Below are 12,533 nucleotides of genomic sequence, written 5' to 3'. Positions count from 1 at the left end.
GCTTTATCTACAGACACAATGGCGGAGATTGTGAAGTCTCATATGCATATATGCTTGCATTAGTTATGCAACATATATTTCCACCATATCATCATATGCACATCTCCTCTCCCCTTAGAGGCTATAAATTTGAGAAAGCTTACATCGGCATCGACTTCAGAGGAAGACAATCCCAGAGTCAAATGAAAATGTGAGAAAAATGCAGTGGACAAAAACGAAACCAGAAATAAACGGAGCGCACGAGTCAATTTGATTAATCAACTTTACAAAGTCCCCAATAAATCAAGCACAAGTATTTAAACAAGACAGACGCTAGGCAAATGACCCAATTTCCTGGCCCCTATCTATGTATTCTGTCTGCCTGCCTGGGTCTTTGAGTGGCATTACCAATCTATGCCAAGTGACTCCAAAAGAGCACCACTGCCGCCGAATCCCCCGGGCACGTTCTAGATAGTGTGAAGGACCGATTCAATATTTCATTCACACATTTTTAACCCAAATTCGAAAATGTCTTTACATTAGTTTCCATAAAAACAAACAACAGCAGCAGCAGCAGCGGGCGGTATGAGTAGAAATAACCAAACTAAGTGGTTCTACACATGTCGAGCGGCATTCCAACAAATTGATCTTGAATGTGGCCAAACATAGATCAATGGATGGCCAGCAGGTGTGGCCGGTAAATTGAGGAAAAACCGCTTGCAGACAGTAAAAGTACTTGTCCATTACTTCATTTGTGGTCTGCACAGGTCGTACGTCGGTTCCCAGGGAAGCTGCTGGAGCAGGAGGCTCATATATCATCTCGAATCTCGGTGCAAACACTTTTGTAATTCAAAACTGTTTACGCTGGGCCCGGGACACCAGACAGACAGCCGATATAAGTGGCAGAAACGAGAGCGAAGCTTGGGGAACATATATATACATACATATATGTACATATCTCGACACATATTGCTTCAGAGTTATTATTATATCTCTGCGGCAACTTCGCATGTGGGCGGCGACGCCTCTGGGCCTGTCATATATGGCCTCCATTTATTCACCGTGCAATATGTGTACGGGTTATAAATACTTTACATGCGACTTTGGCAAGCCATAAGTAATGAAATTTATTTCTCATTTCAATTGAATTCTTTCTCGACGAGGAGCGCCCATATTTAGTTTTGTCCAAAACAATTTGTCATTATTCTAAGGCATTACATATGAAAGGCGGCACCATGGAGCTGAATAGAGAAAAATGTCATTAGAATTGCTCAAACAATGGGGGTATTTCTATATATTTTACTTAAATATTCGAGGGTACAAGAAGTACTCAACCAAGTTAAACTTTCTTGAATGGGGTAATCTCTGTTATCTTTATATGCACAATAATCTGTAAAGAATTTGGTTTATGTTGGTTTAAAAAACACTTGATATGCCTGTCGTTTTAACAAGATTCTTATCGCCTCTCTTGGCAGCTTAAAATTCATGAGATGTTACTGTGACGTTTCTAATTAAGCCATAATACTCTAAAAGATTACTTAGACACCCAAAAACAAGTTAAACTTTCGGAAATATTTAAATTTTTAAAATGATATTTTAAGTAATTTAAGAACAGCTTTTCTAGCAAAACCATAAATGAGTAGACACATATAAAAAGATAATGTGCACATTTCACCTGTACGTATGATTCACCTTATATGAAACAGACATGGTAACAGCTTTTTTTTTTTTGCGGTGTGACAAGCAATCTGATTAGTCCTGAAACTTCATAAATATTGCATACGTGTTCAATTAACAGAAGGCATCGGGCTGCACTCCTTGGGGGTGATCCTAAAAGGGTCGACTGCCATAAATAAGGGCCAAACCTAAGGGGTTTCATTCAGAGAGACTTTCCCGGCAAGCCCAGAGGGTGGCCACCACATGGAACAACCCTCTTCCGCCAGCTGGCAGATGTTGTGCTTTTGAAATGGCATTTGCAACCGCTGCAAAACTAAATATTGGGGAGCGTGAGCCAATGACTCAGTGGCGGGCAATTTGGGGAACAGAATCAATTGCACACTGCCGAAAAAAAACCGGGTATCTGCGGGTAAAGGTAGCATGTCAAGGAAACGGCGCTGGAAGACCACCTTCTCCACCAGCACCACCCCCTAAAAATTGTGGATGAGAAACAGCTGAGAGGCGGAAAAGAGAGCAGCACTCTTGCTCGCTCTCGTTGTAAAAATCGATTTTCCAAAACAAACTCAAACTGGTGGCCGCCTTGGGCAGATAAATTCGCTGATGAAAAATCCAAATTACCTTTTCCAAACATAAATCTGCGTCAGACCAAGATGGAAAATCCCTTGTATCAAGTGTATATAGATTGGTATCCGTTGGATACTTTCGCAGATACTTTGGTGTTTCCAGCGTCAAAGCGTAAACAATTGATAATTTTATTAAGCACTAAAAAACACTAGGCAGCCCAGCCACCGAGTTTAACTGAAATTCTCACACAAAAATGATTTCGAAATGCACTTCACGCACTAAACTAAACTGGAAATGGAAAGGCAATACAGCCCCTTTCCCTTCACGAGATGGCATTCGGGCCAAAAGTGGGTGTGGTGAGTTTCCCTTGCCTCTGGGCCAGGACTTATCGATTTGGCAATTAGTCGCGTGCAAAAGCAAGTCAATGCGACGACTATCAGCTTTACAATTGCTTTTATCGTACGCGACACGAACAAAGCGACTTGGGCAACGCAGAAATAAAGAATTCAAATTTCAAATTCCACGGGGGGATACACACGATAAGGCGATTTCCTCCGCACCGAACCACGAGTAAGTCGCTCCACTCAGGCCAGCGAGCAGCAGCGTCTATGACGACCGTCGATGGCGATGTGTGGCGTCGCTGTGTGGCTCACTTGGGCGCTCCATTCCGCTCCGCTCCGCTCATGCTCATGCTCATGCTCATGCTCTCACGCTCTCACTCCGCCAGTTATGCTGCTGCTGCTGGCGCTGTCCGCGCAGCATAGGCATATATAGTGGCAGTGGCCACCGATTTTCAGACACAGAAAAAAAATTATAGTGAAAAGGCAAAGAATTGGTACCAAAGCCTAATATATACCCAAAAATAATTGTATTTTTCAAAATATTTCATAATTAATATCCCAAAAATATGAAAATAGATTGTTTTTCAAAATATCTACAAGATCTATACAATATAAAACAGGAATACCAAAAGATTATGGTGCAAAAGCGAATATATAAAGCAAAAGAAAGTATATTTGAACTGTATTCTTTATAAAATTAATGAAATAATATTTCAAATAGATAGAAATACATTGTTTTTACGAATATCTATTAGATTTATATAATATCAAGCAAAAATATCTTCAGTGAGCTCTTATCTATAAGACCCAAAAGTCAAATAAGTAAAATAAACAAGAAATCTTGACAACCAAAAACGATAGGAAAGAATAAATATTTATACGAAACATTAATTATTTCAAATAACTACACAGTTGTATGAAAAATATATTTAAATATATGTTAACTTACTTTAGCTCTTTACTTAATTTATTCATTAGCCAAATTTGAAAAGTTGAGCGGAAATTATTTATGCAATTTCTACGGAAGTCGCCAAAATTAAAATTTGTAATTAAGAAACTAATTTATATTTCCTAAACGGTTATGGCTACCTTTCCTTTGTTTTATTTTAGCCAGTTAAGAAAAACACACTCAAAGTACTCAGAAAATTCATGTTTTTAAACCAAGAACCAAGCACATATAGTCCCAAAAATTTATTTTTCCGTATGTATACTTCATACATTCTTTAAAGAGTCCCAGAGTTAATAAAAATAAAGCCTAATTAGGCCTATTTTACTTGTTAAAAAAATATATACCTGCAACAGCCTCTCATTTTAGACTACATTTTAAGTTTCCTAGGGGAAATACCTTAAAAGAGTCTGGTTTTTACTGTCCTATAAAATGTAGAAAATAATGTCTGCTTTATAGAGCAATAAGTTTATAATTTACATAGTTCTCAACAAATGTCTAACTAAAATGATAGACCCACTGTTAGAGTATCCAAAGCGGCAATGTCCGGCGTTCGAGCGATACTCAGATGTTCAGAGAGAGCGAGCCATTGCAACTCAGCAAAACTGGAGCACTGTGCTCCGGCTGATAGCATGACACACAGTCCATGACTAGTTCCCGAGTCTTTAGCTCTATGCGGTGGTGTGTGCGTGTTTGATAAGCGAACGGAAAATCGAATCGTACGCTCTCCGATCAATAACCGAAAAGTAAACAAAGTCGAGGGGAGAACAAAGTAAACCCAAAGCAACGATCGGTCACGCATGCGCCCGAACACAACGAATTACCAATCGTGCTTTGGCCCACTGGCAACTGTGAAGGAAACTGGTTTCCTTGGGGGGTTGACATTTCCAAGACGATCCGCATTCTATGCAGATTAGCCTCGCCGCTAAACGCAATGATTTTTCCAACTAGCAGTGCATAGAACCCGTTCCGAGGTTAATGACACAATCAGACATCGGCCGACATACATATAGTTGCAGTATCGTATTAGCCAATTACCTAACATTCGCGCACAGATGAGCTAATGATCTAGTGGCGGTCAATCAGAGAGCACGCAATATGGTAACCAAACAATTTACGGACTGCCAGTTCCAAGACCAGAAAAAAAAGAATACCGAAAAAGCCAAGCCAACTGGACATGCAATGCGCAGCGAATTAAGATATATACTTTTCACGGTAGCCAACTTTCGGTTATCATCGAAGGAAAGTGTGCCCAATTGAATTAACAAGACGGGGAAAATTGGAAAATTCAGAAGCCAATTTGATGCCCAGGTGAAAACTGTGCTCCATTACTTTATATTCTTTATATTTAGATTTATAATAGATATTTGTTAATTCTTTATTTATGCTTCAAAGTTTATAGCATATCAGGAAACAATGCCCATCCCTGGCAACCGAAAAACACACCTCAAGGTACAAGTTACCGCTCTGGAAAAGCGGTTTTCCAATGCGCAGGCGCACTGCCAGCCAGGAAGTGTTGGTAAAATGAGAGCGGCAGAAAATGGAAGAGCGAGAGCAGAGCATAATGAAAATGTGTTACAGCCATTTGGCGGACATAAAGGTAGGGAATCTGCATAAACTGCCTACGCCAGGTTTTGATGAATCATTTTGGTTGGGTTAGGCATGCAACCCGGGGGCGGAATGGGATTGGGAGTACAACTAACTGGGTGGCTTTGGGCGGGGGTTGAGTCATTGCCTGCCCAAAGGAATACATAATTCATCGCGCCAGACTGCGTGCCTGCCATCTAATGGCAGCTGTTAAAGGTGGACGGACATTGGCCAGCAGTTGCAGACTAACTGGGCAGAAGTTAGTTAGTAAACAGGCCAACACTTTTATCTACACGATATCTTCATGATATTAGAATTTATAACGACTTCCGGCATTACACAAGCGAGAAAGGTTGCCCAAATGGAAATCAATCGACGAGGGTCATTAGAGGGCCCCCAAGAACTCCGTGCACGGGGTTCCACGCCATTGAAATGCAAATGAGTTTGTAGTTTTTCTCCCAAGAATCAAGGGGAGCAGCCGCCGCTGGCCAATGATTGGAAAAGCGTATGCCAAGACACGGCTGAGGTCGAACCCAATCGCATCGATACGTCTGAATGCGCAGAGATTTACGTGTGACTTCAGAGTCCGAAACTTGATTATGACGCTATGAATATAAACAAAAGCGAAGCTTTTTGTCAGCGTCAAGCTCGGATTACTGTTGATGTTTTTTTTATTTTTTGTTATTTCTGTATTTCAATACGGTGTTCAAAACAAGTTTAACGAAAAGACAACAAAGGTAGCCGAGTTATTTCTTAGTCACTGAAATAAACAACTGCAGGCAAACTTCCTACATACATCGGGTTTGTCCTAATTTAAGCTGTTAATATAATTAAGTTCCATAAACTGAGGTCAGTTATAATTTATTTTTTTAAAAAGTTAAGCTGTTTGGCAGCAGACTAGACAGTTTAGCGGATTGAAACTTTTAAAAATTCGTATTAATAAATAAATAAAGTTGGTCTTAATGAAGTCATCCTACAGATTTCCTGTTATGAAAGCTTTACTGTGATACCAAAGGAACTCCTGTCGCGAACCTCGCTCATGGGCTAGCGATAATTATCAACTTAATAACTCGACACTAATTAGTCAGGTGCTCGCAATGGACTTCAAGGGGTAGGTGTGGGGAGGTAGGGTCTTAGTACGACCCTAGGTCGCGGCATAAAATAAAGACAAGCAACATTTTGACGCGGTCCGATGTGAAAACGAAAGCGATACCATTTTTCGGCGAGGAAAATCAAATCCGTCGGCGACGAGAAACCCATTTTGGAATGGCAATGGGACGGAATAGAGGAAACTGGAGCTCGAAAGCGATCCAAATGCCAGCGAATGGGTAAATTAAATCACAGCACCAGCATCAGCATCAGGCGGCAGCAAATCAACTTAATGACGACGGCTGGCAACTTTTCCAACGGTTTTATCTGGCGAGGCGATCGTGAGGTGAAATGAATTTAAGTTGCTTTTGCAGCAGCCACATAATGAGCGGCAACAACAATATGCCTGGGATAAAAAATCGATGAGTGCTCAATTAACTGTTATTCGCACACACACTAACACACGCACACAAAGGCAAGCGCCCACGTAGTACGCCCACACACTGACAACAAACAATAAATATTACGCACAGATGCAGATGAAATTACCTTTTTCAGCCGAGTTTTGTTGCTTTTTGGCAATTGCCTCTCAACAAAACAACATTTGGGGGTATTCGGAGCTTGTGTATGTGTGTGTGTTTTTTTTATTCGCCTCCTCCTGTTCCGCAAGTGCCACTCCCACTCCGATTGGCGCTTGCAGTTTTCCTTTCAGTGGCAGGGCGGGCGTTCGTTGCCAAAATTACGTTTCACCACCACACTGCCTTTTATAATTTACTTTTGCAGTTATGTCAACTCCCTTTCGCGGCGTCTGTTGTTGTTGGTTTTGTTGGGTTTTGCAAATTATTCCGTGTAAATTATGTGCAGTGTGGTTGTTATGCTGCAGGTGGTCTAAACACTCGCGTTCGTTGGGTTTACGTGGTTTCGTATGCACTGGGTGCCGCACGCATAATTTGCGAATTGCAAATCGTCGTTTTAATATATTTTCGTTAGTAATTTGGCTATTTAATTGGTTTTAACACGGAGAAAACTTTCGACGTTTTTAGTGAGACAGAACATTTTCAGTGTGACCGGACCTATATAGACCCAAAATAACATACGGCCAATAAATAAATACTATTATATACCAATTCAGCACTATTTATGTACCAAAATCACTATTACTCAGGTACCAATTAGGCACTATTTATATTATTAATATTATATGTTTTCGTTTTTAATTAATTAAAAATGTTTATTCATATAAGTTCCACATATTTCTTATTTTTTATATTTACTCAAATACCTATTTAATTATTGAATTACTGAAACATCTTATGTATGAATTTAAGTTCGGTTTGGAGAGGATGAAACTGTTTTGCAGCGCGAAAAACTATATTCTTTTGAAGTGTAACCGGAATTTCCTCTCCACAGTACCTGGTCACTCTAAAATAGCGAAATATTTAAGCTATTTTAAATCGATTTTAGTGTAACCCGCTCTTCGTGCTTATCGATATTAAAAAAAAGTTAAGCCGGCCAGAAATTTGTTGACCTAAACAAAATGATCATAAAAAGTTTAATATTGGCATTATTAGTAAGTTTTGGACGAGAAGCAGCTACAGATGATGAAGGTCTGTGTAGCCCTGACCAGAAATCGTGTAGCCAAAGTGAATTCGTGGACGAAAACCAGGATGAGTGTGAGCAACTTGTTGCCGGCTTTTCATTTATTGTTTACTCAATTTCCAACCATTTAGTTACCTTCCAGATACGTCGGCAGATCGATAAGGCAATGGCCAGATATAAGCCTTGCAGCAATGATGCAGAGGATGCCAGTTGCACTTGCCATGCGGCAGTTCTAAAGCGGGATCTGGCACCCTACAAGTCAACAGGTGTCACCCGGCAAATGATCGAAAGTTCGGCGAGATACGGCACCAAATACAAGGTGTATCAGAATCGCTTGTACCGGGATCCGAGCTGCATGTTCCCGGCCCGGTGCCAGGGCATCGAGCACTTCCTTCTGCCGCTGGTGGCGACTCTACCAAACATGGATTTGGTGGTAAACACAAGAGATTATCCGCAGCTGAACTCCGCCTGGGGCAACAGTGCCAGAGGTCCAGTGTTCTCATTTTCCAAGACAAAGGAGTACCGTGACATCATGTATCCGGCGTGGACCTTCTGGGCCGGAGGACCGGCGACCAAACTCCATCCTCGGGGCATCGGACGATGGGATCAGATGCGCGATAAACTGGAAAAGCGAGCAGCTGCAATTCCCTGGTCGCAGAAACGAGAACTCGGCTTCTTTCGTGGCTCACGCACCTCCGACGAGCGGGACTCCCTTATCCTCCTCTCAAGGCGAAGTCCGGATCTGGTAGAGGCTCAGTACACAAAGAACCAGGGCTGGAAGTCACCCAAGGACACACTGGATGCTCCGGCAGCCGACGAGGTCTCCTTTGAGGATCACTGCAAGTACAAATACTTGTTCAATTTCCGCGGAGTGGCTGCCAGTTTTCGGTTAAAGCACTTGTTCCTCTGCAAATCACTAGTCTTCCATGTGGGCGATGAGTGGCAGGAGTTTTTCTACGATCAACTGAAGCCATGGGTTCACTACGTCCCGCTTAAGAGCTATCCCAGCCAGCAGGAATACGAGGAAATTCTTTTGTTCTTCAGGAAACATGATGTTTTGGCTCAGAAAATCGCTCAACGAGGATACGACTTCATCTGGCAGCATCTGCGCATGAAGGACATCAAGTGCTACTGGCGAAAACTGCTAAAAAGCTATGTAAAGCTGCTCAAATATGAGGTGCAGCCAGAAGATCACCTTATCCATATTGGCCAAGGCAAGGATGAACTTTAAAAGATTTACAAATTTTAGAAGCCCTGTTGGAATTTCACTAATTTATTACAAGCATTCCGATAATCGAGTATATAACCAGGTATTAATTTCAGAATCTCCTATATACATTAATTCTATTCTAAAACAAATTGCTATATGAGAATAAGTAAGGTAACTGTGAGCCAATTTTCAAGTTTTAACTTTTAAAAAACATACATTTTAATAACGACTCAAAGTTTTATTAAAAGTATTTGGAAAAACATGTAAACTTGACAAAATTATGACGATGACGACCCTGCAAAGGAGATTACTCTTCGTGGGAGCCCTTATCCTGTGTTATGCTCCCCAAGCTCTCTCCGCCGTAGAGGACAAGTGCTCCGCACTTTCGCAATACGTTGAACCCAAGAGTAAGAAATTGCCTTTGTCTTAATGGATAATAAAATAATACTTTAAATCTCCCAGTTAGCTACGACTTTGTTCCGTATGTCCTGCGGGCTCTGGACGAATATCGACCATGTGAGCCCGGTGATCCGAAGTGTCTCTGCCATGCTCAAACCATCCGAAAGAACTTGGAGCCATATAAGGACAACGGCATCACACCGGTCATGATGAAGCAGTCCCAACGTTTCGGCACCTTGTACAAGGTGATTCGTGGACGTATCTATCGCCAGGAGAACTGCTCTCATCCCAGGCGCTGTGACAATGTGGATGAATTGCTCTTGGACATGGCCGTTGATCTACCGGACCTGGAATTCGTTCTTAATGTGCGAGACTGGCCGCAAGTTCATTTTTTATCGGGTTTAAGTGGCCCCGTCCTTTCGTACTCGATCACCGAGCAGTATCTGGACATTATGTGTCCGGCTTGGTCATTTTGGACCGTCTATGCCCCGATCTTGCAGGACTATCCCCATGGCCTCGGTCGCTGGGATTGGATGCGTCAGCATATGGCAGACAGGGCGGCGAGGATACCATGGAATACGAAGCACTCGAAGGGCTTCTTTCGGGGCTCACGATCTTCCCCAGAGCGCGATAATCTGGTGTTGCTCTCGCGCAGGTCTCCAGACCTGGTCGATGCCCAGTACACTGTGCATGTAATTGGTGAATCCGGTGCGCATACCCTCGGTACTGATCCCGCTGAAGAGATACCTTTTGTCGAGCATTGCCAGTACAAGTACTTGTTCAATTTCCGTGGCGTGGCTGCCAGTTTCCGGCTCCGTCATATCCTGCTCTGTCGTTCGCTGGTGATCCATGTGGGCGACCAGTGGGAGGAGTTCTTCTACAACCAACTGAAACCTTGGGTGCACTACGTTCCGGTAGCTAGCGATGCCGACGTGGATGAGCTGGCGGATTTAATCCTTTATCTTCGGGAGCACGATGACTTGGCGGAGGAGATAGCCGAAAGAGGACATGAGTTCGTTTGGCTGCATCTGCGAATGGAAGATGTGCAGTGCTACTGGCGGAAGTTGCTCCAGGAATACGCCCAGCTGCTCACCTATCAGGTTCAACCAGAGCCAGACTTGGTGGAGATATCCAACAAGAGAGCTGTGCAATTGTATTACGGGTAGTTAAGTCAAAAGTTTAATTTAAAATTTAAACAGAAAATGCATAAATTTTTATACAAAAAATTATGTCCGTAAAATTATCGTCGATGAGTTTGCGTCGAAAAGGAACGATGGGAAAATGGAACATAGAGGGGACCTTTAATTTATAATTTATTTCGTAATTAAGGCACTAATTTGATAAAAAAAAATTCTTGCACATATGCACGGTATATAGGCTTACTAAGGGAAGATTAACGAAAATTTACAGAAAATTGCAATTGTTTTTAACCGTCATATTTCGAAAAAATCGAATAACAGTGGGTGGTGTATTTGGTCTGATAGCTAAGGCGCGAACTATGGAAATGGAACTAGATGGGAACCAGCAGAGAACCACTCGCTGAATACCCCGCCAGAAAATATTCCTATTGGCCATTTAAACGATTGTATAAAATATGCATGACCCATGAATAAAATTTACATTCCAAGCATTTTGGTAGATGTTTCATCAAAATCGGTGTAGCCGTTCAACAGAAAACATCACTTTTTCATTTATTTCCATAAATGCTCCTTCGAGGAATAAATATATCTGGCAGCACTGTCTGCATAAAATTAAATCAATTTCATTTAAACTGTATTAAAAAAAACTTATGCAAAGTGAAGATAGTACCATTAACGGGATCGCAATTCTGAACATTTTGATATATGGTTCGTCAAAATCCGTTCAGTCGTTTATAAGAATTCCCTACTTTTTCATTTATTTCCATTTATGTGCCAGCGAAGAATAAATATATCCCGCAGCCCTGCCTGCCTAAATACCAAGAAAATTTATTTAAACTTTATGGTAAAGCCTATGCAAAAAAAAGACTGTCCCATAGACGGCATCGTCGTACTGGACATTTTGATCTATGTTTCATCAATATCCGTTCAGTCGTTAAGGAGAAATTCGTCTTTTTCATTTTTAGCAGTTGGGTACCAGGGGTGCACAGTCATGCCTCCTTAGTACATAAATTAGTAATTCAAATGTTAATTTCTCCCAAACTACTGAACGGATTTTGATGAAACACCTACCGAATTGCTTAGAAAAACGATATAATTTATTGGGCAGACTATTAAATGTTATTTCGAAAATTTGCTTCTCAAATCTATGGCTTCAATGCCCTTGCCTTGTAATATGATTTCTGGTCAAAAATTTGTAACGCAGTAAATATATGTATTATTTTCGACCATATAAAGTATATATATTCTTGATCAGCATCAACAGCATAGTCGATCTAGCTATGTCTGTCTGTCTGTCAGTTCCATTATATGGAAACTAGACCCTCATTATTAAAGCTATCTAAATAAAACTTTCCACTTAGTTATCTATACGCTTTTACTAGTATGTAATGGATTAAAATATTTAGAAATACAGTGTTGTTTATTCCATTTGCATACATACGCCCTACCATTAAGCTTAAATCACATTCTTTTATTTAATATTCTTCGTCAAACATGCACACATACATATGTATGTATGTACATTTACGGCAATAAATGAAAAATCGGAATTTCTCATTAACGACTGAATGGATTTTGATGAAACATGGATCAAAATGTTCAGAGCTGCGATGCCGTTTATTGAATTACCTCCCTGTTGCAAAGGCTAAACCATAAAGTTTAAATCAAATTGACTTAATTTTATACAGGCAGTGCTGCCAGATATATTTATTCTTAGTTGGAACATTTATGGAAATAAATGAAAAAATGATGTTTTCTCTTGAACGGCTGAACCGATTTTGATGAAACATCTACCAAAATGCTTGGAATGTCAATTTTATTCATGGGGCATGCTTATTTTATATTATTTTAAATGGCCAATAAGAATATTTTCTGGCGGGGTATTCATGGATAGGGTGTGGAAGGCGCCCCTATCGATATGAAGCAAGTGTTTGTGAATGAGATCGGAAAAATAAAACACTAATTTTTAAAAATCTGTGGGTTAGATTTAATAGAGATTTAAT

General features: G+C 40.9%; 4 protein-coding genes across 10 annotated transcripts in view; 2 read left to right on the top strand and 2 right to left on the bottom strand.

Annotated features, from left to right (window-relative positions):
* Positions 1-7,280, bottom strand: part of Usp12-46 (Ubiquitin-specific protease 12/46) — a 28,346-nt gene extending 21,066 nt beyond the window's left edge. The window contains exon 1 of one of the 2 annotated variants that reach the window (XM_086837012.1): positions 6,733-7,280. The gene's annotated coding sequence lies outside the window, so the exon portion shown is untranslated. Of the gene's footprint in view, positions 1-2,274; positions 2,867-6,732 lie in introns of those variants that run through there. The other variant, XM_086837013.1, reaches the window with a different exon arrangement.
* The window catches only part of LOC110177333 (uncharacterized), a 47,050-nt gene extending 39,733 nt beyond the window's left edge, over positions 1-7,317 (bottom strand). For 2 of the 6 annotated variants that reach the window (XM_086837004.1, XM_086837009.1), the window contains exon 1: positions 6,733-7,295. The gene's annotated coding sequence lies outside the window, so the exon portion shown is untranslated. Of the gene's footprint in view, positions 1-2,274; positions 2,964-6,732 lie in introns of those variants that run through there. The other 4 variants (XM_086837005.1, XM_086837010.1, XM_086837006.1 and 1 more) reach the window with 3 other exon arrangements.
* Positions 7,318-7,626: 309 nt separating this feature from the next.
* Positions 7,627-9,221, top strand: rumi (O-glucosyltransferase rumi). Its single transcript, XM_020943953.2, has 2 exons — positions 7,627-7,856; positions 7,914-9,221. Exons 1-2 carry the CDS (start codon positions 7,721-7,723, stop codon positions 9,011-9,013), a joined length of 1,236 nt encoding a protein of 411 aa, XP_020799612.2. The 5' UTR covers positions 7,627-7,720; the 3' UTR covers positions 9,014-9,221.
* Positions 7,914-10,675, top strand: LOC110177292 (O-glucosyltransferase rumi). The gene is made up of 2 exons (XM_020943954.2): positions 7,914-9,399; positions 9,455-10,675. Exons 1-2 carry the CDS (start codon positions 9,273-9,275, stop codon positions 10,555-10,557), a joined length of 1,230 nt encoding a protein of 409 aa, XP_020799613.2. The 5' UTR covers positions 7,914-9,272; the 3' UTR covers positions 10,558-10,675.
* The last annotated feature ends 1,858 nt before the right edge of the window (positions 10,676-12,533 follow it).

This window comes from Drosophila serrata, unplaced genomic scaffold, assembly GCF_035046125.1.
Source record: "Drosophila serrata isolate PLE 108 unplaced genomic scaffold, ASM3504612v1 contig_295, whole genome shotgun sequence".
Classification (NCBI taxonomy): domain Eukaryota; kingdom Metazoa; phylum Arthropoda; class Insecta; order Diptera; family Drosophilidae; genus Drosophila; species Drosophila serrata.
Note: the sequence above shows the minus strand (reverse complement) of the source record. Positions and strands in the feature narration are given on the sequence as shown.

Bases quoted from the DNA above. Each gene is read 5' to 3' on its own strand.
- rumi (XM_020943953.2), top strand. From the start codon at position 7,721: ATGATCATAAAAAGTTTAATATTGGCATTATTAGTAAGTTTTGGACGA. The intron at 7,857-7,913 runs GTGAGCAACTTG...CCAACCATTTAG, and splicing joins GGACGAAAACCAGGATGAGT to TTACCTTCCAGATACGTCGG.
- LOC110177292 (XM_020943954.2), top strand. From the start codon at position 9,273: ATGACGATGACGACCCTGCAAAGGAGATTACTCTTCGTGGGAGCCCTT. The intron at 9,400-9,454 runs GTAAGAAATTGC...TAAATCTCCCAG, and splicing joins GCAATACGTTGAACCCAAGA to TTAGCTACGACTTTGTTCCG.